Here is a 27450-nt window from a genome sequence, read left to right on the forward strand (position 1 = left end):
TTTCTCCCACAAAGAAACTGAAAGCGTGGCTGTTTGGGAAGAGATCTGTGATGTGGGTGTGGAAGAATATAGAAACACTTCAGTAGGTGTCACTTCTAGTGGTGTGTTCTCCCCCTGAACATTAGATTTTCTGTCTGGATTGAGATGGTCATTGTTCTTGGGTCAATATATACTTCAGTGCTGCTCCTTATATATTGTGCGTGTGTTCTTCAAGGTGATGCGTGACAGTTGAGGTCTGTGTTGAGCAACAAATGCTATTTGCTTTCTTTGGTAGAGTTGCAATAGGAAGAGCTGCAAAAAGGTTGTTTTGGGGGTTTTGTTTCTTATTCTGAGAAGGAGGATATGAAATAGTTGCTACCTCTTCCCACTCCTCGGCTTTGTGCAAATGGGGGTAGGCGCATACTTACCAATAGAACTGAGAACTGCCTGGGAGCATTAGGATGCTGGGGTGCAGGCTAGACCTCATGCTGTGGCTGGAAAGCAATCTCTGAGAGGTTGCAGGGAGTCTGTTGTGTGCCTTGTACAGTAGCAGGACAAGTCTCCCACACCTCTGAATAACACCAGACCTGGATGCAGACATACAAATCTATACTGTGGAATGTTGAGGGAAGAGGAGCAGCATCCAAAGCTTCCCAAAGAGAAGTTGCAAATACTGAGTGAAAGAAAACGATTTGGAAGAATCATGGAGTCATGAAGGCTGGAATAGACCTCTAAGATCACCCGGTCCAAACTCAACCTGCCCTCACCATGCCCACTGACCACATCTCAGTGCCACATCTCTGTGTTTATTAAACAGGGACGGTGGTGAAGGAGAGATGCCCTGGTGGTATCCTGCTGCTTGTTGGGCCATGCTAATGACTTCCATCTGCTGGAAACATGCTTGCTTCTCTTCCTGATACAGTCATCAGCGTTGTGCGATATATTGAGGATGCCTAAGGGTAGTTCCTTTATTTCCCTCTAATTGGGAATTGACAGGAAAATCACAATATGTAACAAGGTCTTGACTTCAAATAGGAAAAGCTCACGTTTGGAGTTTTCATTTTCTAGTCCAGAGGTTTGCTTCTTGTAATTTCTCTTAGCTGCAGAAAGAGCTGTAATTGCCACGGTTCGGTAAAGCTCTTCTCTCTGAATTGTTTGGAAAGCTTTACCTTTCCTTTAGAAGAGCATCCATGTTGCTTGGTGAGGTGTTGTGGTGAGCACTGGCACACTGCAGAAATGTTTGGCTGGGGTTTGGCAAAAGGATTCCTCCATGCTTGGTTCATCTCAGCCCTCGCTGTCCGGTCATGGGCTGTTAGAGCGTGCAGCCAGGCTCAGCCCACGTCTATGCAGAGTGCCACTAAAGCATACTGTTCCTCTCCTGTTGACATCTGTAAGATTTGGTGACTGTGAGAATTGACCTCACCAAGTGCTGCCAAAGAGAGAACCTTGAGCATGTAGGTCCTTTAGGAGAAACAGTGGGCACCAGTTGTTTGGGCTTACCAGTAACAGAAAACTGTGTTTTTGTTTTTGTCTTGCTCAACGTACAGGGCTGAGAGCAGTTAATTACAATGGGCCTTTCAGCCTCTGCATGAGATGCACACTTTGTTTCCTGCTGCCTTTTGCTAGTTATAATGCAGGTCCTTATGTCTGAAGTCAGCGCAGCTGCTGGCTGAGGGGCAGGAGCTGCTGCTGAAGGGCTGCCTTGTCTGGGGGTGCCTGTTTGTGAAGGGCAACAGTATTCCTTGGGCATTATCCCCCGGTTTGCATGATCCCGTGGTTGGTCCCATTGGAAGTGCTCAGCATCGTGATCACCTTCTGACCTCAGCTGTGCTTCTGCATGCCATGTTGTCTTCCCTGCTCTGGTACAGAGGGGTGGTTTGCCACCAGGTTTGTGTTTCTGTCATGAAAAGGTGATAACAAAAACCTCATGGCTGGTTTGAGCTCTTGGGCCGTGGTGCTGGGGTTTGTGTTTTTCTTTCTGCAAACAATGATAATTAATAATGTTAAAAGGACAATGTGCATGAAGGGAGCTAGCACGAGGTTACCGAAACACTTTCCCCTAGTCCTTGGGATTCAAACCTACCAGCTTGCAAGAACTGAAGAGCAAAGGCTATTTCCAGCATCCCATATAGCTGAATAAACTTCTTGCTTCCAAGTGGTTGTTTGCTCATTTGATGCCACTTCTGCATTAACAAATGTTTCTGTGAATGAATGAGTTTCCAAAACAGTTTGGGAGTTGTTTGATGGGCATTGAAGTTAAGCCATCCTAGAACATCATGTGCTACAGGCACAGCTTTGTGGGTTTGCTGCTTGCAATTTGCTGTGTCGTTTGGCATGACGGTACAGGCTTTCCCAAATGCTGTCCTTATACAGACATCCAGTGTTAGCCGTGAGTTACGATACATCAAGGCTGCTGTATTGCTGTTAATCTCAGTGCTCACAGAGAAGGCAGAAGGTTCAGATTTCTTCTTACTTTCTCTTGTGAATATGCTTGGGTCCTAAGGTTTAGCCCCTTGAAGCTGAGGACAGATGTTTTGATTTGAACCGTTCAGCTTAATTCAGTGCTGGACAAGTCTCTAGCCAGAATTATTATTTTACTTTCTTATTTAAATAGATCCCCAATGAATCATTGTAGTTGTGTATAATGTCTCCTGGGAAACTTTGGGTGCAGCCTCTAGGATAACATGTGGATGCAGCCTCTAGAATGAGATTGATCTTTGCTGTTTTCAAGTTGCATTCTTCTGATGTACATCTGAACAGTCTGTAGGGTTCCTTGTAGTTCATTTTTCAAGGTGCTCCCATATTGATACGCTGCATCTTGCATATTCTATGGATCATAGAACCATAGAATCACCGAGGTTGGAAAAGACCCACAGGATCACCCAGTCCAACCGTCTAATGGTTGAATGGATGTCCAGAGTGCAATTTGTTGGCCAGGTAACAATTTCGGTAAATCTGAATGCAAAGTTTTCTTTGCTTTCATTGCATTGCTGGAGCAAGATGGTTGTGCTGAGGAGAAACTGGCTTGTTTGCATCCAGGAGATGATATTATTTTTCACTTTTCAGCATAAGAGCTTGAAACCACTTGATGCTGCGTAGTTGGGATTTTGAGTCAAAGGAGGGAACTCCATTCCAGACTTTATGAAGGCAGAGTTTTACTGCTTGGAGAGCTCCTTCTACATGTGAAGTCTATCAAGTGAAGCTGTGGGGACTTCGTAAGGCTTCACTGATACTCAATACTCAATTGAGTGCTCTCTTGTGGAAGCTACTGTGAGACTGGGAATCGATATGTTACATCATCTGGTGTCTGAATGGGCTTTCCCACGTTCTTCTCTAATCTCCCAGCTCAATACTCACATATACCCAACTTCAGAATGACTTTTGCTGAGGTGATGTTGCTGTGTGATGGGGCTGGGGGTTGGTCCGAACAACCAAAAATATTTTGCATAGGAGCTGTTGCAGAGCGCCAACTTCTGGTTTAGTTATCAGCACCTTTTGGCATGAGTGGAGTGTGTCTGGTTATTCTGATGTAGAGTGTACATGTAAAACATCATGGATTTCTGTCAGAGATCACACTGTGAGGCTTCATGGTGTGCTGTCTTTGAGAGATACACAGCACTCTGCAGCAGTGAAAATGCAAGTGGGAACCAAAGGGATTTTTGCTTTCTCCTTTATTTGTTCCCACATAATGCAACGATTTGGGCACTTTCAATTTGATTCTCAGCAGCCCTGCTCTCTCCCTTGACCCAGCTGCTCCCAAAATGAGAAGATAAAGCAAACAGAGAAGCAGCAACTTGTTCCTTCAGAGCAAATTCTCTCCAGGCAGAGTCTGTTGATGGTGGCATCTTGGCAGGGATAGAAGAAAACTCCAGCCTCATGTGGGCTATGTTTTAAAGGCAGGGTTTTGCTTTGCAGTTGGCTGTCTGGAGCTGTCATGTCCAAACTGATTGCCTTCATCAGTCAAGACTGATGTCTGTGCCCAGGGAATCTGTTTTCATTTGCATGTGAGCAACGTGACACGTGGCAGACCTGGGAGAAGACAGCTTTGCCATGGAGTAACGCTTGTTGGCTAACAGCAGTTCGTGGTGAAGATGCAGGCCAGGGCCTTGTGATGCAGGAGATCGTTTCCTGGCTTTATCATGGACTTCCTCAAGCATTCCTTGGGTTTTCTCTCTCCATCTACTTACTTGGGTAGTTACGGTGTGTCCAGGCTTCACGGGCATCTTGTGGGTTGGGATTGTGGACGCTCAGTCTTAGATTTTTGAGCCTTTACAGGAAAAGACTTATTTGGGGCTGCTTTCCTTGCTCTATGGTAGTGATGGATTGAAGAGCCTGAGGGTATTATTTTTCAAAGATGCTTTCCGAGCCACAGTCAAATTGACAGAAGTGACTTACTCTAAGTGTCTCTTGGAAAATGGCACTTTGGTTCCAAAGCCACTTAAGTGCTTCTGAAAAATCTCTTTGCCTATTATTGATTGCAGTGGATTGCTTCAGTGGTGCCTGGCTTCATTTAAAGCAGGCTGGAATTAAAGCCTAAACGTTATGTGCCTGGCTAATAAACTGTATTGTAATTAGTACCTTTGGGAGGAAGGAACTGGGGGGAGCTGAGTATAAGGGGGGTAACATTGATGTAAAAGCTGCCTGTGAAGAATGAGTGAAGAAGTGTGGAAAGAGATGAAAGTATGGCATGTGAAGTGGGTGCTGAGGGTATATTGATGAGAAGAAAACGAGCATGAAGCTGCAAGGAAAAGTTTAATAGGCTTACATTAAAGCAGACAGAACGTCGAGCCTAGCAGTTAGTAAGATTGCATAAGGAATGATCTCCACCGATCAGACAGTTGGAGATAATGTAACCTGCAGCCCCTGTTTTCTGGCTTCCTCCTTGCAAGTTGGACTGGATGCATCAGCAAATCATCCTCTTGTATAGGAAATCCATGAATAGGGACTGCTTGGACTGCTTTGCTGGAGTAGCAGGGGCTTAATTATGCTGGATTATGTGCTTGTGTTCATTTTTTGGTCTGGTGTTTGGCATGGTGTTGAACAAGGAAAGGAATGCAAAGCCATTCCAATCCTGCAGTGTTGTGCTTTGCTCATCTCAGGCTTTGGTCGCTATGTGGTGGTGATGACTTCTGTTTTTCTTGGGTGTGCTCACTGAATTTTGCAGGGCCTGGTGATTGCACAGTGAGGGAGGGGACCCCGTAAGCTGCCCTTCAGCACCTGTCTCTAACAAGGGTGGTTGTTAATAGTGCAGGCATAGGGTGAAATTTGGTCATCTGCGTGTACAGCCTCAGCAGATACATTTGTTCATTGGCTTTTTGATAGCTCGCTTCATAGTGAACCCTGAGGAGCAGGGCTCCTGTCATCTGGTGAGGCATCTCATTGCTTCTCTCTGTTTTACAGGGAACACGTTGAGTCCAAGTGAGACTATAACAAGTCCACAAGCAATAGCTAGATCTCAAAGTTAATTGTTCTTTAACTACAAGATGGTTTTTTATTGCCTGCATGGGGCTTTTTTTGTGTCATTTTAAAAGGCAAGTGTAAATCACCTTCTGTTCAGGAGCGAGGTGGCAATGTGGGGATGATAAGATGATGGGGGATACGAAGTTGCATGGTTTGTGCTGTGCTCAGAGCTGCCTGGCTTTGATGCGCACTTGTCAACTTAACACTCGCACTTCTCACCGGAAGCGCTCAGATAACAACAAGGTTCTCAGGCAGGAATAGAGGTCAGAGCACCTTCTCACCCTGCCTCCTTGTCTGTTTTACACCACGAGCTCTGTGCTCGTCTCCCAGCCTGCCCTGCCCTACGTCGGGGAGCTCGGCAGCAGCAGCAGGCACACAGCTCCCCTTCGTACCCTCGGATGGCATGGAAGGAGAGTGGAGTGCTTTGCAAAGAGCTCTGTAGGAGGGTATTACTTAGCAAACGAGCAGGATGACACTGACAGCTCTTGTGTGGGCTGCAGTGTGAGGTGGGGAGAAAGCAGCTCATGTGGTTGTGGGACCGGTGTGGGGTGTTGGCATTTGAGTGCTGGAGACCCCTACCACCGCCTGCAGGTACTTGAAGTTCTGTGCCTTTATTCTGTGAGTTACCACAAAATGCTGCAGCTCAGTGCGCAGTGTGGCTGTTTAGTTAGTTCCCTTCTAAGTGGCTTCCTTCCTCCCATCACTTGCTAAACATAAGTATTTTTGTACTGGTTGATGAGAAACGACTCTTAAGTTCTCTTTAAGCTGAGTTCCCGTTTGCTGTAGCCACGCATCCGTGGTGGGGAGCGGAGCATAAGACATATCAGCAGAGCCAGAGCAGATGTGGGGAGAAGGAGCAGGACTTGTCAGAAACCCTCCTCTCTCAGCATATAGCCTTTATATAATCATTGCTGTCCTCCAACTGTGAAAAATGAATTCAGCTTCTATCAAAGCTCGTATTAACGCTGCTTCAGAGTGCCCTGCATGTGTCACTTCTGCCCTGCTTCTCGCCTGGTGCTGGGAGAGCTGCTGCCGTCAGCTCAGCCGGCCTCACACCTGCACTGTGGCATGACTCGGGTGCAACCCTTAGCCCTGAATTCAGCTCTATAAGTTATGAACTCATCAGAAATTTAGATGACACGAAGTCCTTTGCATGACAGGTTTTCTTGTCAGGCTTGCAGTGTGGTTTCTGTTGTGGTAAGTAGCCCTGCTTTTAGCGTGAAGTTTTCACTGCAGATCTGCATTGATGTAGGGGGAGAGAGGCAAAGAGAGTGAAGTGATGGCACTGCAGTGTTGCAGGTCAGAATCCTGCCTCTCTGGTGCTTTGGTGGCCCATAGAAGCAGCTTTTCTTTGCAGTAAGAGCCCCCCAGAGACACGAGCTCCATCTCTTCTCTGTGTTTCCACTGACCCATCTGCACAGCGCAGATCAGAGCCCGTGGTCTGGAGCTGAACCCAGGATGAAGGTGCCCTGTTTGCACACTTCAGGGCCCACGTGTGGATCTTTACTGCAGCTCTGTTTGTGGCTGGGGCAGCTGTCACGCTGTAGGAGCCTGCATTTAAGTTGGTATATACAGTTTAGGTTACTTTTTGTCTGGCTCCATTCAGCTGCTCATTGGACACAAGAAAAAATGTCAGTCTCTGAACGTGTCAGAGATGCTCTGATGCATTCCTGTGGCTGTTTGCTTTCACAGAGCTGAGCATTGGCCCCTTCCTGTGAACCCCTGCTGCTGTGTGCTTATTGCACACGGGATTCATGCTCCTCCCGGTCTGAAATGTTTCAGCAGTGCTGTTCTGTGCTGGGGTTGAGGCCTGAGCTCTGTGCGTGTTCGCAGTGTGTCATTTTGCTGCCCGTGAAAGTGACACAAGGTTTAAAAATAAGGGTTTGGCTACCTGCTAGCTTTGTTGTACCGTGCTGCTAAAGAGAAGTGTGGGCTGCAAATGGGTTCTGGCACTGGGTGTATTTACGCAGGTAATTTGTCAGAGACTGAAATATCACCTGCATTCATACAGTGAGGTGAATCTTCAGCAAGCTTGGGAGCAGAAGGGCTGCGTGGACACTGAGTCAGTGGCTGTGATAATACTCCCATAGGTTGGGGCTTCGGAAGGGTTTTGTAGAGAGGGGAGGAAAAAAAGCAATGTGTCTGTTTCAGAGCAACAGGAAAAGCTTTTCAGGCTTCTCTACATAGTTTGGCGTGGCCTGGTGCTCTGTACCTGAGTCTATTCTGAGCTGCTGGTGACTCAGAGTCGTTTCACGATGGACGTGAGGGGGAAGGTTACAATGAACACCCCCCTGACAGCCTCTGTGCTCGTATCCCTTCAAGTGGGACAGCACTCTTTGCTCTTCCTGAGGGGAGGCAGGGAAAGGGGCCGGTGCCTGCTGTCCCATAGGGATCCTTAGGAAGCAGATGCTGAAGGTAGCAGCACCTCACTGGTGTTTGCTGCAATGATTGCCTGCTCCATAGAGGTTAATTTTTGTTGCACGTTTGATCTGTACGGATCCCTCGCTTGCTGGAATAGTGGAAAGTGCTGTGGCTACCAAAATATGGGCTACTGAGGCATAGTGGGGTATGAGAGGTAGCAGAAAGTTTTCTACGTGGCTGCAGTGGGGAAGGAAGAAAGGAGGGGCCGTCAGACATGCATCCTTCTGAAGCAGAAGTGCTGTGCTTCTCTTGCTGCATGGAGTAATATCCTTTCTGCTCAGGCCACTGAAAATCCTGACCTTGAGCGTGTGCTTAACTTGGACCTCATCAATAAGCTCAGAGCTGCTCCCTAGAATATGGAATAAATTGTCCACACCAGGCAGTGGAGCAGAGCATGGATCCGAGCTGCAAATTCCTACTGGCACCCGCACAGGAACTTGCAGATTTACTGGTGCTGGCCTAGAAACAGCATAGGCGCATGCAGCAACAGTCAAGCTAATAACACCCTACTTCCCAGCAGAGGTTCAGCTGCAGCGTCTATTATCCCTGTCACGTGAATGCAAATTTCTATGCAGAGACTATTTCCAGCCGTCGAGCAGAGCCAGCCTGGGTGTGTTGGTATCACCACCCCTTTTGCTTTCCCGTGCGTTCACATGCCCAAAGCCAGCACAGGTGTCGGCATCTGCGGTGAGAGCATCGTTCCCATCAGTGGAAATGGAAAAGGTGTTGAAAGGAGCGATCGGCAGCCTGAGGTGGGCCGTGCCCAGAGCCTCATCGTTCCCTTAGCCCTGTCCTGCCTGGGCACTGGAAGGGAGGCCCAGGGAACAGCCAAAGGAAGGAGGCTGAAGGCACGTAGGACTGGCTGTGCTCGTTCCAGGATGGCTCCTTTGGCTCTTCGAGGAATCTTGACTTTCCCAGCTCTGTAATGGAGACTGTGGGAGACGGTTGGCGTTTGTTTTCCTTTGGGAACTGAGTTGCCAGGCAATTATTTTACACCCTTTAGCGCTGCAGACATGTCTCTTCAAGTCCGATCTCTTACCACATAACTGAGAAAATGTATTTTGCATTAAAAAGAAGCCTTTAAAAAAGGCCCTTCAGGCATAAAGTCGATGTGTTTTCTATATATAACCCTGTATTATTAATACAATGAACTTATCTGTAGACTCTGTGGGTGAATGTGACTTGATCATTGGAGATGGGAACGATATGATATTCATTTTCAGTGCACTGTATATGTGACTCCGTAACCGTGCCCCCCAGCTTTCGATTCATTTCTTAGTGATAAAGTGGGCCAATAGTGTGAGGCAGGTCTGCGGATTGCATTTTTGCTGAGCATTAATGCAAAATAAACAGCCTATAGAGAGAACAAATTTGCCATCGCTCAGAAACGCCAAGATCTATAGAGTTGGGGCAGACAAGAATGATGAATGTGAGCGGCTGTTATTGAACCAGGGCCAGAAAGGCACAAAAGCTTCCCTAGGTTTGGTTACAGGGCTGGCAATATAAGTCGCTTTGGCTGACAAAAATTCAAGCCGGTGATTGATTTCTTTTATTCTTTTCTCCTTTACTGTAGGGAATTTGTCACTGTGTACATAATGTGAGATCGCTTTCCTTTTTCAGTCGCAGAGGAGTGTTTCAGAGTGGACTTGGGAGGACCCTTCAGCTCAGCTCCCTGTGGGTGTTTGGACACGACTGAGGCACGCAGGTGTGCAGCCTTCCCTGCCTCTGTAAGAAGAGGAGGGAGATGAGGTCTGTGAGCTTGCAGATAGCGCACAATGAGCTTTAATTACTCGCGGTCATTGTGTGTTAGGTCGTGCGTTCACAAAGGCAGAAGGCTGGGTTACATGGTTTCTCTGGATCCTCAGTCTGGCTTTCTGTTTGAGGACAGTGTGCAGGTGCCCAAAGTGGTGCAGGTTACAGTGGTTGGCGTATCTGGTGCAGGCTTACCCTGGAGGAGCGTGAACTTGCAAAGCAGCAGCAGCTGTTGCTCTCTATAGCCATAGTTAAACCTTAGTGCTGGGTGGGAGATGTCTTGAGTGGGTGAGACGGGAACTGTGGAGGCAGAGGGTGTCGTTGGGGATGGAGAGGCAGTTCCTGCTGCAGGAGGTGGTGGGAATGGGAATGGGGTTGGCCGGCTGGTGTGTGTGCAGTGCTGCAGCTGAAGCACAGGGCAAGTGCAGCACCCCGGTGACCTCTGCAGGCCTGGACTGTAGGGCACACGGATGTAAGGACGCACAAGCAGCAGTGATTTAGGCAAAGCAGAGCTGCTTTAGGCTAGGAAACAGCAACCTCACAGCTCCTACCACACGCTGCATTTTAGCAGGAGGCTGTCCATCTGAAGCCCGGGTGCTTCTCCTGCCCTTTGCATCCCTGCTGCTGAACCAGCATCCACGTGGGCCGTGCTCCTGAACGCTCACCCTGCTCTCAGCACACAGTGGCTCTTTCTAATCCTCACGGCCCTTTCACATGATGTCAGTATTTCACAGGGACCTGTGGTGCCTTTTGCAGCATTTACATAACTCTCAGTAAATAGAGCTCGTGTCTGGGAGCTGCCATGGTTGATCTGCTGGGGAAATATGGGCAGCGCAGTGCTGTCTTCTGATCCAGCAGTTACAAGGGCAGCTGCAGCTTCCCATACACAGACTGCAGCTATCAGTCAGGTTACAGCTGGGGGATGCTTGCATACAGAAAGCCATGTGAAGGTGGGATGTAGGAGAGAGTGGAAGAATGATTCTAGCCATGGGCAGAGGTTGGCTTGGAATTAATGCTAGTAACATCTCTACTGTGCTAATGCCAGCGTTGTAGGCAGCGTGTGTATTTCAGGTCACAGCCAATGTTAAAGCAAGGATTTGGGCTGTGCTCTCTCAGCTGCTGCCACTCTGGATGTAACGCAGTTGTTGCTGGTGCTCTTTAGTGCAAAATCTGCATGTTGACAGTTTATTTCCCAGTCCTATTTTAGGTTTTGGTTTTTTGCCACCCCATCCCCCCCACCCATCACTGTGAGTGTTTCGGAGCCCACTCTGCTAATGCTGGTGTCAGCACTTTGCACTCAGATGCTGCTTTCTTCTCGGTTCTTGAGGCTGATGTGAGATACACCACCTAATAAAGCAATAACCTCCTGCCTATTTTACCAGGACGATCAGAGTTTGGACTTTCTCCTCTCTTTTTTGTCTCTTCACCAAAGCAAAGCAGGGAGCCGTTAGCGGAGAGCAAAGCAGCACCCTGGAGTAATGCAGACTGAGTCTCCCTCCCTGCTGTGCTTTATTACAAAAGGAAAAGGACAACCCAAGTCCCACTGAAGTAAGAGCAGAATGGCAGCTGGGACTGCTGGCTCTGATTCCCAGCGGGTGTACTGTCCCCATCACCGTGAGTTTCATGTAGGAAAGGTGCAGTTTTGTCGCTGGAATCCAGCTCTCCAAAATCTGAGCACGCTGACATGGCACCAAAGTGTTTCTAAACACCAGCCTGCTCTTTAGTTACTGGTAAAAGCTGACAATTTAGCAGGCAGGTTCAAATGCAGGAGAGACTTCCAAAACTAGTTAATACCTACCGACCTTGGCAAATAGCTTCTCTTAGCTTCTGATCAACCATCCTAGATTATTCCATCATGACTTAATTCCATCTGTACTTGCCTCGCTAGTAGCTTTCTGTGCCTCAGTGTACACAGCTGAAATGTGTAATTAGGAGTTTCCTTACCTAGGTATGGCTCAGAAGTGGGCAATGTGGATGTGATTTTTGCCTCTGAGGTCAGCAGCCGAACTCCATCACCTTCTATTTAAGCGGCTGAAAGTTGTGCTTGGAGTCCAGGAGCATGAATTGGGTTCCCAGAGCCTGGCTTTGTGCTGCCTGCAGGATTTGCTGGTGTTTGCTGCATGGGGCTGAGCGCCGGAGCCCTGCTGGTGTGATGCACCGACCCTATTAGCTCACATCTTGCAGTAAAACCAATCCATGCTGTGGGTGATAAATGGAGTGCCTGGTGGGCCAGCCTTGGGCAGCAGGATGCTGTACACATCCCCCTGCCTTGCTGTGACTGTGTCTGTCCCCAGCAGCTCAGCTGGGTCCCACAGAGGGCTGGGAACAGTGACGTCTCCCTTAGATGTGCACTCAGGCACTGTTTGCCAAGCAGAGCAGCCGGGCTCAGTGCAGCAGGGACAGGCTGTGCTGTGCCATCATGCACGAGGTCAGCATTTCTCCCAGTGAATCCCAGCGCTGTTTCACCCAGCAGGAGCTGCACCCCGTGTTCCAGATGGAACAGCAGTCTCCTCTCTCTCAGACACACACACCCACCTTCGCTTGGTTTTGCTGTGGGGCAGAATCTTTGCTGTGGCATTGTCTTCAGTCAGAGGGCTGACATTTTAGGTTGTGGCTCTCTTTTTCTGTTTGCTTTTTTCTTTTTTTTTTTTTGCCTCTCTCAGTTCTTGGCTCCTGAATCTGAGCACTGGCATAAAATAACAACTGCTTGTGCAGGACGGAGGCCGAATGCTCAAAAATCCCAAATAAGTCATTCTTGTAGGCCTGACTGTGGGCACCTCTCTGGCTGAAGTCTGAGGGCTTTGACTTATGCAGAGCAGAGGGGCTGCTCCTGCTGTCTTTCCCTTGTGTTGCTGATGGGGCTGTCTTTGTCCAGGCTGTGCCCTGCTGTACCATAGCAGAGGCCAGCTGCCCCCGGAGAAGAGCTGCTGTCAGAATACTTTAAAGTCGGTCAGTCTGGCTCCTGCTTGGTGAGGTTTATCAGCAAAGATTTTCAGTGCCTGCAGTGGGAGGCTATTTTTACTCTATCCAGGGGCTACCTTCTGCTGCGAGGCTTTTACAGCATGGTGTGGATCTCTTGAACAGCAAAACTTGCCTGTTTTAGGACGACCTTAAGTGTGCTCGTTTGCTTTCTGAAAACAAGGTAGCCTTTCATCCAAGGGAAAAGCATTTGGCGTTTCTGTGACACATTCAAGATTATATTTCTTTATTTTCCTATGTAAATCAGACACTGCTTCAGACGTGAGAACACAGTGAGTTCTCTCCGTTGAACAGGGATGACAGCAAGTGAGGTGCCCAGCGTTTCATCTTCCCCCATTGCTCAGGGCTTTGGCTGTTGTGTAAAACCCACGGTGCGTTTCATTGTCCTGCGTAATCAAGACTGGAAGATGCCTCAAGATCACCAGATCCGTCTTCCTGCCCCGTGGCAAGATCAGTTGTACCTGTGGTGTTCCTAACAGATGCTGCTCTGTGTTCTTTTCCAGGAGCTCTGCAGCCTCTCCAGGCAGTATATTTGCATGCCCGACATCCCTTGCCATCGGAAGGCCGCTTCCCCTCCCAACCTTGTGTTTAATCTGAGTCAGCTTTGCTGTCATTTCAGCTTGTCGCTTCTTATCCTGCCCCTTTTCAATACAAAGAACAGGTCATTCCTTTTTGCATCAGTCTTAAGATTGACGACTTTTCCCATGCCTCTTTTTCGTGTTAAATAGCCACCACGTGTTACATTTTTCCTTCTTCATAGTAGGTTTAAATCTTCTATGTAAATCTTAATTTGCTTGCCTTCTTAAAGCTATTCTGTAATTGAAGATCTCAGTCATTAACTAATCCACGAACAGTTTAAGCCATTTGATCACCGTTTTATTTAAATGCTTTAATGGAAGCCTTCTATGCCAGCCAAATTGCCTATTTGTGCATCACTGTCTCTGACTGACTTCCTGAACTTGTGCTAGCATGTGAGCCAAGCACGTGCAAGGATTCACAGGGCATACAGGGAGGACAGAAAACAGTTTGCATTCCCTTTCAGTAACTATCTCTGGATTTCTCTGTTGCAGGTGAGTGTTTTAACCACCTTGGAGCGGCGATTCAACCTCCAGAGTGCAGACGTGGGTGTCATTGCCAGCAGCTTTGAGATCGGCAACCTGGCCCTCATCCTTTTTGTGAGCTACTTTGGAGCACGAGGACACAGACCACGCTTGATAGGATGTGGAGGGATTGTCATGGCCTTGGGTGCCCTCCTTTCCGCGTTGCCTGAATTTCTGACCCACCAGTACGAATACGAATCAGGGGAAATACGCTGGGGAGCTGAAGGGAGGGATGTGTGTGCTGCCAATGGGTCCACCAGTGATGAGGGACCAGACCCGGACCTTATCTGCAGGAATCGGACTGCCACCAACATGATGTACTTGCTGCTCATTGGAGCACAGGTCCTCCTGGGCATTGGTGCTACCCCTGTCCAGCCCCTGGGAGTTTCCTACATTGATGACCACGTGAGGCGGAAAGATTCCTCTCTGTACATAGGTAAGGCTCTGTGAACTTCTCACTGGTAGTTCTTCCATGTTGCTTTTGTCCTGTTTGTTGTCGGTGGAAGGGCCGCCTTCAGGTTTCTTCTCTGTGTGGTGCTGTGCTTGTGAAGGTAAGGTGGCATCAGTCTGTACTCGAGTGATAGTAAGCAGCAGGGAAGTACCCTGATGTTTTCTTTTGTTGTAGTTATGGTAAAGATTGACAGCCACAGTAATGGATAGTGAATAGTTAGGAAGCTGCTGTTTGCCCAGATTGCTTTAAATTCTGATACTGGTCATTTATGGTTGGCTGAAAGGAGATGCATGACTTGTCACTTCCACCATCACATTTTAGCAAGCAAGGGCCTGTTACAGAGTAGGTGCTGTGACCCAATGCTCTGTGGCAGGGCCCCAAATAATGTGATCCATGTAACAAAATGGGATGAAGAAGCTGGTGATGTCTGCTTTGAGATATGCTGAGACCGGAGTTGAGTTCATTGTTGTGGTGATCACATTGCAAAAGCATTCCAGACATCTAAGATGTGAAATTTGGGTTGAGTTACCTGGTGAAGCATCTCTGGTCGTCGTGAAGTGCTCATTGGTCTCAGCAGTAGTACTCACTGCAGCAGATTTAAAGTGGGTGCTGTGGGTGAAGTTGTTCTCTTGGGGGGAAAAAAATAAACCAAAAACTTCACTAGCTTGGCCCATCCAAGCGCTTGTCATTCTGCAGTGCTTGTCACCAGGTAAATGGCTCCAATGCAAAAAGTCACAATAAAATTGAAGTATGTGCTGCTGTAAATGTGTTTCTTCTGCTGTTGTTAGTATTGTTTCTAGGAACTAAAGCTCTGTGCACTTGTGCTTTCACCCTGGCTTTCAACCATCAACTGAATGGACACTGCCATCAGTTCTCTCCTTGCTATGATGTTTACTGAGCTCCCAGCCGTAACTGAACACAGCAGTGGCTAAAGCTGGGCAGTCCCACTGACTTGAAGGGCATTAGGTGTCCTGGGATAGCACAGCTACACAGCACGGCATTCCTGGATGTGTTCCTACGTGACTTAGAGGTTCTTCTACATATTTGAAGTGTGTCCATGTCTTCCTGTCACCGGCCATAAAATCCTGATATTTCTGTCCTTGTGTTGTTATTAACCTTCCCTTCGTTCTATAAGGGCTTGTGAGGGATCCACTGCATGGAGCTGGGTGATACATAAAATACACGATACTGTGCAGTCCAAAGGTGAATGATGAGACTGAATTCACTGGGGCAGCTTTGCCAGCATCACAAATGATGAGCTGGAATTTGGAGTGATTCTAAGATTATCTGATATAAAAAAAGCGATATGAAGCAGCAGCAACTTTCAGTCTGTTCCACGGGCATTTTTAAGCAATGCTTCATGTCTGAGAACAGGATTAAGGAGGGTGCGTAAGAGGAAGATTAGGAAGAGTGATTCTTCTTGGTCCTTAGATACATTCATCTGGTATGCTAAAATAACTTTATTTAAATAAAGTTGGCAGATCAGCTGTGCCTGGGAAAACGCTGCCAGAAGAAAATGATTTCTGCTTACTATGTGCTGCCTTCAGAAACATGCATTTAACTGTGTGGGGTTCCTTTCCACAGGTAGAGTGCTAAAGCAAATGAGTGATGTTACTGGCTTTACTTATGGGAATCACAATCTGAGTGTGTGCATGTGAATTATGGGGGGCAGAAGAGGGCATGTGTACACCCAGTCAATCAGCCGTGCTGGCAGTGGAGTTCAGTGTCTGTCCTCACCCAACCTATCCATCACAAGTAGGTTTTTGAATACGGGATGATTAATTCTGACATCAAACTGCATTCAGTTTGGTTATTAAAAATACAAGCTAACAGGAAAAAAAGAACGGGAGAAGTATTGCTCTGTGAGAGAATACAAGTGGAGAGGAAGCTGTTGGAAGCGTGCTTCTTCTCAGCTTTGTGAATACTTGAGAAGTGGTCAGAGTTCTTATTTCAGGTGTTATTGGAGAACTACTTGCTCGGCTTTGTGTTACACTGATTATTTTTGTTGATGTCGTCAATGCAGTTTTCAGTGGCCTTAGCAGAAAGCTGGCTGAGCAGCTTACCCGCTTCATTCTCCTTTGTTTCACAGAGGAAATAACTGCAGAGTGTATTCTGTCACTGTGCTATATTTATATCGGTTTGCTTTCTCATAATAGCATGCTCACGCAGTGGGGGCTGCTCTGTGTGTGACCGGATAAAATGTTTTTGGGTAAGTTCCCTCAGTTTAAATTAAGAGCGAATCTGGCATAGGTTGTTCCCTTAGGATAGAAACTAATTAATGACAGTGGTAATAGTCTGGCCAAGCTTTCCATCATGGCTGGCTGCTGGTAAGAAATGATCTGATTGACCAGTCCGTGCTGCCTTCAGTGTACTGTCAAGTACATATGGGCTGTACTGTTGCTGGGGGGAAGAAGCAGTCTCTTACCTGACAGCTAAGGGCTGGTTATTGCTCACCTGCAATAAAATCCCTCTTTTGTCCCAAGGCGGTGAATTAGACAGAAATAACCCCTTGCACTGAGAGTTTTTCCCTTCCGAGTTGTGCTGGAGTTCAGTGGAATAACTGAACGTAACCTCATGCAATCTCCTTGCGGGTGCGTTGCGAGGCAGGAAGACTGCTCCATTCACAAACAAACATCTTTTACTTTTATATTAGGATGAACGCATGTATGCAGGAGAATGCAGACGTGATACTGAACGGGTTTTAAAGTGGAGCTTTACTTTCACTCGTCATGAAAGCCATAGGATGGAATACATCTATGGCCCTGAAGTCTCAAGTCCTGCATGCTGTGGTTTCCCTGCAGGAGATGGACAGCGCATCTCTGCCGTGCATCCTTGGAAGGCAGAGGTTGCTCAGGCTTGTGCTCAGCCAAGCAGGTGGGGATGCCTGGAGTTTCATAATTAGAGAGACGGGATGAAAGATTAGAGAGGTACCTGTGTGGCATGGGCTGTTGACATGTAGCTTCATGTTTCTTGAGCTAACAGTGGGTATGCCACATTTTTTTTGAGGCCTGCAATGTGTTGATACCAAACTCAAACAGATCCTGTTGCTGTAGTAACCAAACCAAGCAGTAGGGCTGTGTTGTGGTAACTGAGGGCACACACCTAAAGATGTTCAAAAAGAAACAACGTTAGTGCTGTAATGGTGTCTGTTTCTGCTACCGATGGGAGATAAATTCCCTCCCATTCCACTAACTGAGAACATGTTTGACACAAAAGGTTGAAAGCTGGCAACAACAACCAAGAGATAAGAAAGTATAGGACTTTTTGTAGCTTTATAAAGAAGGGAAAGCCTTCTGCTTTGGTGCTGGTTTGCTTCCCTCTCTTCGTCTGCTGTTGTTTTTAAGGTCTCAGCTCCTTTTTAAAGATATCAAAACAAGCAGGGTGATTCTCCCTGTGTATTTATTGGCATTTGGCATAAGTAACCCCTCTGACAGGAGGAGCACCTTGCTCCTGCAGGCTGTGCAGGGCTCATTATTACTGCCATTTCGCTAACTCAAAGGATTCCATCAATTTGTAGCATCATTTGTTTTAAAGGAGGGGGGGGAGTATGTTAAGAACTACTTTCCTTTTTCTACCCGCTAATGACTCACTTGACATTTCCCTCTTTTCTTTAGTTCCTTTTTTTGCTGGGTCTCGCTGAGTTCTGTTGAGATCAATGAAGACTTTGTCATTAAGAGGGGGATCAGAGGCGTTACAGAGCTGATACAGGGGGGAAAAAAATCTGATCTGACAGTGGTTGTATGGATTTGCTGCCTCTTGGATAAGTAAGAGCTTACAAGTGTTTTCTGGTCACTGGAGCACCCACATTGCTCTCAGCACTGGTTTGTGTGCTTGGCGAGAGCCAGGATAATGCTGGGGTAGATTAATGTTATTAGCAGTCTCCTTATGCACCTTCTGGGCTTCCTGCAGCATTTAACATGTGCTGCTGAAGTTGTTGCATCTTGTCTAGAGCATGGTTACCTACAGAGCAGAATGAATGACTTCTGGAAACCAGCAATAGATCTGGGACAATTAAAGGCTGCATTATAGAGAGGAAGTTGCTATTATTCTGTCTCCTGTTGGTGGAGGAAATTGATATTGATGTTGCAAGGGAGCACTGCTGGGTTGCTTGGCACGTTAGAAGAATGCTGTGTTGGTCTTAATGTGCCAGAGATTCTCTTCAAGTTTGCCAAAGCAGTCTCAGTGTTTCACTTTTATGGACTCACGTCCCACATGTTGAGGACTTACCTTTCACAGGCTGCCCAGAGAAGTTGTGAGTGCCCCATCCCTGGAGGTGTTCAAAGCCAGGATGGATGGGGCCCTGGGCAGCCTGAGCTAGGGCCTGATTTACTGGTTGGCAACCCCGTCTGAGGCAGAGGGGTTGGAAGCTGACATTACTTGTCATCCCTTCCAACCCAAGCCTCTCTGGGATTCTGACTTGTTGGTATCGGAGACCTGGTGACTCACAGAGATGGCACTAAGAGGAGCAGGGGTCTCAAAGAAGTCCCAGGAAGGGGACTGAGTGGTTAGAGTGATGAATGCTCCTGAGTTATTGGTGTAACTCTGTGTTCTCTGCCTACAACTGCCCAAGTGGGACTAACCAGCCCCACAAAGGGGATGGGACTGTGAGTGGTCACTGCTGACTCTGACCTTTGCAGTGCTGTGGGGTTATTTTGGGTTGAATGAGTGGAGGCATCTCTGTTTTTGCCATGACAATTGCAGAGAAATGCTTGCTCTCACATTTCTTGCCTTTCTTGCTTGCTTGAAGCACCGAGCTGAGAGCTGAGTTGCCGAAGAGGAAGACAAATGTGCCCTAGTTGGGTTCTTGCTGTCTCCAGGGATAAATTTGTCCAATTGAAAATTCACTTATGGTAGCTTACGTCAGTCAAAGTGACAGCAACCATTGTGTTTTGGTGATGCAATAACTTCTTCTCTACTGACAAGAATGAAATCTGGGAGTTAGTATCTATAGCCATGTGTTAATAGCAGGTTATCGGCATAAGATGCTGAAATCATCAGAGTTTGAGTCAACATTTTGTGTGTGGTAATACAAAGAAATAGTACCCGGTATCTATTGGGGAACTCACGTTGGCAAGCTAAGCAGTTGCTGTGAACCTCAAAACAATTCATCTTCTATGTATCTGGTGTAACATACGTTAGGGTGCATCGATAAATATTTTCAAAGCTAAGAAGGAAATGGGACTTCTGATTTTAAAAACAAAAGTGGAAATATTGGCCCATGGCCTTACAGAAAAAGCTGAGAGCAGAAAACCTCAACCCCATATAGGGCAGGTCCAATCGTGGTCTAACTAATATTCCGCACTTAACTCACCGTGTTTGAAGGGCTGTAGGATGGGCAGTCAGTGACAGCACCTTTGATGGCAATGTTTGTTTTGTGTTTATTCTGAAGCCTTCAGAATTCTGTTACCTGGAGGACATGGTATGTAATTCTGAGAAGCATGAATACATTGGAGCTGAAGGCAGATTTTGCAGGTGATCCCGCTTGCATGCTGGAACCAGTTCTGTTCTTTACAGATCTTGATTTCTACATAATGCATACTATGGGATGTTGGCGAGCACCCTGAGTACCCACAGAAATGCACTGAGATGGGCATTGTTCCCATCTCTTCCCCCTTCTGTAGAACTGTTTTTTCCTGCTGAGAAATCCACCTGGGTTTCCAGTAGCTGGATGATGGTTTGACAATGGAGTGGAACTGCTAATTTTGTCTGACTGCTGACAACTTTCTTGTGCAAGGAGTAAGTGTGTCTTGCTTAGGCTTGCACTTCCCAATTCTTTCCAGCTCTTTTTGCTGGATGATGCTTCCCTGAGCTCACTCACCTGCAACTCAGCAGCCATGTGCTTTCCTTACTCTCTTCTGCTGTGCTCACGGTGGATCTTCACTCAGTGATGCTGTCCACCTCCATGTGGGTATGTATCCCCTTGTACCTCACCCGTTGTAATATCCTAAAAATTAAATGGACACATAAACAAGTGTGTAGGGAGTATTAGAGCAGTAACAATAATCAGTTAACAGGAATAGCCTTCCCACTGCAAGCAGGCTGTTGTGAGAGGCAGTAGCTGAATGGATGTATTTGTTCAATTAAATGTATATATGCACAAGCCCATAAGTGCTATGAGCTCCATTATTTTCTAGCAATTGCTCCAGTTCCCTTAACCTTCTGCTAATAGCTTTTTTGTTATGAGCTGAGCAAATAAAGCTTGGGTCCAACACAAATGAATCAGTGAGCGCATGTTGAGGGTGGGAGCTGTTTTCATGCTACTCTGCCCTGTGCACCTCACAGCTGATTTTTGACTTGGTAAGGATTTGCTGATTTCGATGTCTTTGTAAAATGTCATTTTTGAGCATATTGGTTTCTCCATCATGTATTTAAAATGGTCATCAGCCGAGAACCTCGTGGGGTTCAGCATTTCTGCAGCAGCCTCTGGGAAGCAGTGCTGTGGGAGAGAGCTGCTCGTCATTCAAACAGCAGCCATACAGAGGACAGTATGCATTAGCTCTGAGTTCATAAAATTAACTAAATAGATTGGAAGGTGCTGAGCTGACCATGTCAAGAATTAACAAGCCAGCATGTTGTTTTGGTGCTAGCTGTAGGTGGTGCCCTTTGGGATGCATTGCTGGTTCCCAGCAGGCATGAAACCTGCCTCTGTCATTGGGTGATGTGCTGAACCACTTTGATTTGCCCTCTGAAGGGGAGAGGTTGCTGCAGGTAGGCTGGAGCTGTGATCCTGGGTGATTAAAACTAAATGAACTAAAATTAACCAGAGGAATAGCTGTGACATGAATCAGAAGCATGAGGTGGCCCAACAGACCATGTTTTGTGAGACCCAGTTCTGTGGAGACATCAGTGCAGTCCAATTAACTACAGTGTCTGATCTCCCTGGATGGACTGACTTAAAAGAAGGATCATGAAATCAAATGGGCACTATGCAGTACAATAAAATAAAAAAATCCTTGGAATGCTTCTTAGAATCCAGTGAGAAGAGCTTGTTGAGGGAGAGCCCACCCATGGTGCAGTGTGTAGGCTCAGGGGGAAGGCAGTGTGTGCAGTGACAAACCCCAACCTTCCATCCAGCAGAACTGTCACCCAGCTGCTGGGATTGAACCTACCAGACATCTGCCTCCTCCTTTTGGGACCTGTTAGCTCTGCTGGCAGGATGTCTGCCTTGGTGCTGGTGCCAAAGTGCTTCCCCACTGATCAACCTGTCACTTCACAGCTACGTCTTCCAAACCAGCTCTGGGCCTGAGGAAGGCGGGCCTGATCACTAGCCCTGGCTGGCAGTGGTACAGTACAGATGTAAAAATGATGTTCTTCATTCACATATAGGATTTGGTTCACCTTGGGAATAAGCTCGAGGCTCTTCTGACCTCATTTTTTTTCGTATGGAGGGAAATCTGCAGAACTGTGGGCTCAGGGAAAGGGTGAGTGCTTTGCACTGTGGGAAGATCCCCTCCAGCCCACTGTCAGCATCATGGGAGCTGAATGCATGCAGAGCATGGCACAGTGTGGGTGCTGCAGGGGGTCATGGGGCTGCAGTAGGACTGTGCTTGGCTGATCTGAGTTGTTCAGGTAGAAGTTTGGCTTCAGAGACACCACATGGGCTTTGCTTTAAAAGACTGGGGTTTGATCCCTACGTTTCTCCTTTGAATATTGCTATTTTGAAAGCACTTGGAAACTCTTTGCAGATTAATTTTTGCCAAGGTACAGCCATTTCATTAATTGTGCTGTTAATGAGATATTTGGCTGCTCCTTAGAGGAAGCCTGCTCTCACTAAGTCTCCTTTTGATTTCAATAGTAGGGCTCTTTTTTTCTGCAGAAGTCTCTCCAAATCTGGCCCTTTATTAACCAATTAAAATGTGAGGATTTAAATATTTTCTCAGGTGGCTGTTAGCAGCAGGTCATGCTGTGCTTTAATACTTGCAAGCCGTTGGCTGCATGCACCTCGACAGCACTGACCGTTGCAAGGGGCAGGACCTCACCAAAGGCAGCAGACCAAAGCAGTTGGGGAAATTCAAGAGTTTGAACAGGAAGCAATATGCACTGAGCAGCAGTCCTCTCCTCCCTGTCTGCCTCTGCTTACCTCGCTCATTCCCTGCAGCTCGCTTCACTTTGCTTGCCTTGATGTTGGACAAAACGTTCCTGCTGTAACTGTTTGTGCAAGACACTGATGTTTCTTATTAGAGTTGAAAAGAAATAATATTAAGGGGGAAAAAATGACAACTGGGACAACTTTTGTGCATTAGTCATCGCTGCAGAGACCAATTACCCTTGTGATGAAAGACCACCTGTATCTTGTTAGCCATCAGCTAACACCATATGGATGTCTTAATTCAATCATCAAAAGAGTAATACTTGTTAGAGAGAGCGTTCCCTCTGTGCAGAGGGAGACTGAAGGGGTGGAGACGTGGGAAAGGAGCTGCAAACAACCCTGGCTGTGCTGCGGAGGAGGCTTGGGCATCAGTGACTGCTCAAACAGCAATTAATGCTCTGCTGTCCTCAGCTGGGGGTTGCCTCTTAGCTTTGTATTCATGCTGGCTTTGTCCTGTAGATGCGGTTTTTCTTTATGACAAGAGGATGTCGTATAGTGACGTTAGGGCAGTATTTCCCCCCCTTGATTTTGATGCATCCTTGCAGTGTAAAGGTGTTTTGCTGTTGTTCTGTGGCAACGCATGGCTGGGAGGTTGGAACTAGGAGATCTTGGAGGTCCCTTCCAACCCAATCCATTCCGTGATCCTATGTCTTTGTCCATGTGCTCTGTAACAGCACCGTGTTCTGGTACTTGTACACAAGCACGCCGCTTTGTGTGCTCTCTGAGCCTTGCATATGCAGAGAAGAGGTTCCCACAGGTTCTGCGATAGGAGGTTTTATATGGAGGAATAACACCACCTATATGATCAGCTGAGGCGGATGGAGGATGCACGTTCCCAGTCGGTGGATCTTGCTCTGACCAGGATGATGGCTCGTCTTGGAGGATTTGCTTTTTGTTTCCCAGCTGTCACTGGATCTGGTGATATACACTTCTCATCTCTTCAAACCGTGCTTCCCTTCCTGCATGGGTGAGAAGTACGTATAAAATGGAAGCTCTTCCGTAACTGGATATACCACCTCGTTGGGTGCTTAGCATCCTGAAGGTGCTTGATTTACAACCAGTCTTAAAACCCAAACTAAGCATAGGTTAAACAAATACTTTTCCTTCAGCAGTGCGTCCAGGGTTATAAAATAAGTGATTGAGAGAGTGAGAGTGGAGGTCCCGTCCAACTCAAGCCTTTCTATGATTGCAGCTTCTGTCCTCTGGTGTTCCGGGTCTGAGTAAACATAGGAGACTTGCTCTGTGCTTTCAAATCAGCAAGTTTGGGCGTTATTGGTCCTGGAGGGGCCATAAATTCTTGGGAGCAGGAGGAGGCAGCAGATGAGGTGTAGTGCAAGGTAAGGATACTCTCAAGGAAACCCGTGCTGCTTGTTGGGGGTCCAGGAGGGCAATTTGGAATTGAATCTATGGGATGCTGGGGAGCTGTTGCAGGTGGCTTTGGATGGGGAGAAGGTTTGGGAAATCTGCATAGGCAAAGGCAAGGAAAAGACAGTGAGAAAGGGTGAGGGAGGAGAAGCATAGTGGTGAGCAGCAGTGCGTTTAGATGAGAGGAGGGTGGTATTGGAGCAAATAGAGTTCACTAACACAGGAGGTAAGCCAATACAGGAGAACCCATGGTATGTGCCACTTCTATTACATCTACAGACGCCTGGATCCTCACATCAAAAGATTCTTGAATTTCTATTGAAAGTCAGTCTCTTAATCAATAACCATGGGAATTAGGTGTCTAAATAGAACCTGGGCTGAATGTTGCTTTTCTGGAGCACAATCCTTAGGTGATTCCCAAGGGCATTGCTGTGTACTTCCTCCTGGGCCACGGGTTGCATGTGGTCTCTGTTTTCTTGCAAAGCAAGCTTGTTTTGTGACTAAGCAGTGTGTTCTGATGCTGGGTGTGGGTGGTGGCAGGAGGGGAAGCAGCAGGCTTGTTCCCAGCGAGATCCTGGTGTTTACTGAGATGCTAATCACTGCCTCCAACCCATCCTTAGTCTTCTTACCATGGCACGCTGATCAGAAGTGCTGATAACATTTGCACTGTGTAAAAAAACTTATCAGAGAAAAAGACATTTCAGGAGCACTGCTGTCTGCTGTTGTACTTTTTGGCTGGCACTTCTTTTTTTTTGGAGGCATTTTTTGAGGCTGGAGGTGGCAAAGGAAGGAAGGGCTTCGTTTTTGGATTGTTCTTATTTTTTTTAATGCCCCGTATGGTCTCTTTATTAATTGGAAAACCTCCAACTGTGAAGTAGATGATGATGTACAGCTACAGCCTGTTCCCAACCAGGTGGTTGGGAGTACTTGTTCTTCTGAGTGTGAGCCCTTACCTCCCACCTAGGGTCAAGGTGAAAAGTAAAGTTGGTGTTTGCCCTATTTAGTTGACCCTGGGAAAGCGTTGTTGCTTCTCATTCTGGAGCTGCTCGTGTTTTCAGACAAATTGGAAACTTTGAATGAATTAGCTGTCAGCAGCTCATCAGAAAGTTGGAGTTGAGGTTCTGGGAGCAACAAGTACAGCAAAAACACAGCTTTGTTGTTTTTTCACTTAACTTGTTGAGCTTATCCACCACAAGGTTGCTTTGAGGTTGGCTATACTTTCGCATCCTACCCTGCTTGTACAAGTGGGGTTTGCCACCTTACTATTATATAACGCATTGTAAACCAAACTCTAAAGCAGCAGTCTGCCCTTTGCCCTTCTCTAGGCACTTCCCAGGTGTTTCTTTACATTGTCGACCAGATTTCTATCCCATTTCCTGTGATGAGGCAGAGAAATGACTTGCTGCCCCACCTGGCTTGTCAGTTGGCAAATGAGAGTGAGAATCTGGAAATAGCTTGTAGTAAGCTTCCTATCCTCTGCTTGAATATATATATATGTTTGAATTCTACCTTAGTTTTCTGGTGAGGAGATTTGCTAAGCAGTGAGTCTATGGTTTTGGTCTAGTTCTGCTCTTCCTTAAAGAGGCTTTTGGGGTTTAATTAAAGTTACAACCCGACTCGAAGTCCCCAGTGCCCTTTGGTTTGCAATAGTCTGGAGCAGAGCTGAGGGCTCAGAGCTCACCTCTGGAGACGTTGCTCTCCAGGAACTGCTCCTGCATGAGAGGATGCTGCAATCTACCAGAGTCTTGGGTTCTGTGGAAGGTAAGCGGTTGGGGTATCCCCCTTACAAGCACTTCAGATGCAGATTGCTCGGGATTACTGCTGGATGACAGCCAAATCCCAGACAGTAGCGACAGTTTAATCACACTCCTATCTCTGCTGGATTCACGTAATTAATGTAAGCCCTTTTTGGATGGGCGACCTGTGATTTGTCTGGCCCTGCTCTTGGGTTGCGCAGGGCTCTGCGTACAGCCACGATGCTCCAGACATGATGATGATGATCTAATCCCACCTGCGTACAACTGGAGACTGGGTAAATCTCCATTTACAGACAACTGGTTTGCTGCTCCCTTGAAGGGGAAAGAAGAGAAAAGAAGGCCTGAGGTTAAGTCAGAACGAGTGTTTCCCAGATGACTTCAAGGGAAATTAAACGGGATTTTTGTTTTAATATAATCTCTCCAGGGAGCAGAGAACATGATTAATAAACTAGAGGTTTGTCAGTACCTTGTGGTCCTGGCCCATTTCAGAAGCGATGTAGAGATCGGTGTGCAGTGGATAAATGAATTATGGTGCCTTTTCACACCCAGCCTGAGCTGTCCCTGCATCTTCTGCTCTCTGTGACGTATGGAATTGTGGTGAGGAGGGAGAAAGTGATTCCCAGCCCGGTGACATCCTGTGGGCCTGAAGTCAGTAGCTGAGTTCTTCCCTCCTGTTTCCTTATGTTTCTTGAGCAGCTGGATGTGATGTAACACCAAGCAGGGCACGCTGCCTCCCTCTTCCTTCTGCTGTCAGTGTTCTGGAGATGCAAACCTGAAGCGTTGGTTTCTGAATAGCAGAGTGCCTTTAACATTGGAACTGGGTGATCTTTAAGGTCTCTTCCAGCCTAAGCCATTCTATGGCTCTAGGTGCTGGCCCTGTGCTTTGACAAAAGCAGGCTTCTGCTTTCGTTCTTTCCAAGCTTTAATTATACCCTCTTTCTGTTCAATAAAATCACAAATAGAATCATTTCATACGGGTAAAACCACCCCTCATCAATTGCAGAGGAATTCTTCCTCGATCTTGGCTGCATCCATCTGTGCAGAAGGCAGAGGTTTTCCTCCTCAGCGTTCTCTGAAAAACAAACCCTCGAGTCCAAGCTTGACAATTAGCATGAAAGTGACATTTAATATTTGGCCGACAGCAAAATAAATAAATAAATAAAAATAAAGCCTGTTATTTGCAGTGAGGTTAAAAGCAACCTCAGCTGGGCAGCTCTGCCTGCCCGGGTCCGTGCAGCGTTGCTGGCGTGGGAACTGGCAGTGCTCCCATGGACAGCTCGGCCTCGTCCCACTTCTCCCTCTGCCCTTGGAGGAAGCGAGAAGCCCCTTGCAGGGGATAAGGGTGATGAAAGCTCTTGCTGGGAACGTGAGCTTGATCTCTTTGCAGGCAGTAGGCGGTCATATGTTGTCCCTGATTTGTAGTCAGTGCTTGTAATGTGCACTCGTCGCCCAGTCTGTGCTCATACTTCTCGTAACAGGGAACGTGAAGGTATTTTTCCTATCGTTTTTTCGCCCTGGAGCAGCTTAGTGTTAAGGGTTTGGATGCTGTACAAGTTGCTGGGTGCCCTGTGAGGGACCACAGGTTGGGATGAATAGAAGAGACGTTGGTATAGCTGGAGAATATCTTATGTGTATGTATAGGATGGGATGTCTGTGTTTTCAGCTGCAAGAAGCCCGGTATTTAAGATTCATGTAGAGCATCATTTGCTACAGAATAAATATCTTGGCATATCACATTTTACACAAGAGAAATGCTTCTGACTTTCAGCCCTTGGTATCTGTAATTTGCTTGAAAGAATTGCTGACGTCTGCCCAAATGCCAATATCTTCTCAGCCGTGTGAACCTTAATATCACATCTCCAGCTTTAGTCTTTGAGCCGTGCAGCACAGCTAAATGCAAGCTGCGTTCCCAGCACTCAGACAGGCTGACTTTTAACCCACCGACTTTTTATTTATCTCCCTCCTGTGCTTGTTGAATTGCAAAGTCAACCTAATTCCGGGCCCTCTAAATGGCATGTGATTTCTACGTGATGATGGCAAATCTCCTTTGGGCTGTTTTACCGTCTGATACTCTGAACTAAGCAGGGGTAGATCAGC

General features: G+C 47.0%; 1 protein-coding gene across 2 annotated transcripts in view; it reads left to right on the plus strand.

Moving 5' to 3' along the window:
- Positions 1-27450, plus strand: part of SLCO3A1 (solute carrier organic anion transporter family member 3A1) — a 111573-nt gene that overhangs the window by 8164 nt on the left and 75959 nt on the right. For both annotated transcript variants that reach the window (XM_413876.7, XM_046899111.1), the window contains exon 2: positions 13662-14127. In XM_413876.7, coding sequence (XP_413876.2) covers positions 13662-14127 — 466 coding nt within the window. The remainder of the gene's footprint in view (positions 1-13661; positions 14128-27450) is intronic.

This window comes from Gallus gallus, chromosome 10, assembly GCF_016699485.2.
Source record: "Gallus gallus isolate bGalGal1 chromosome 10, bGalGal1.mat.broiler.GRCg7b, whole genome shotgun sequence".
Classification (NCBI taxonomy): Eukaryota; Metazoa; Chordata; class Aves; order Galliformes; family Phasianidae; genus Gallus; species Gallus gallus.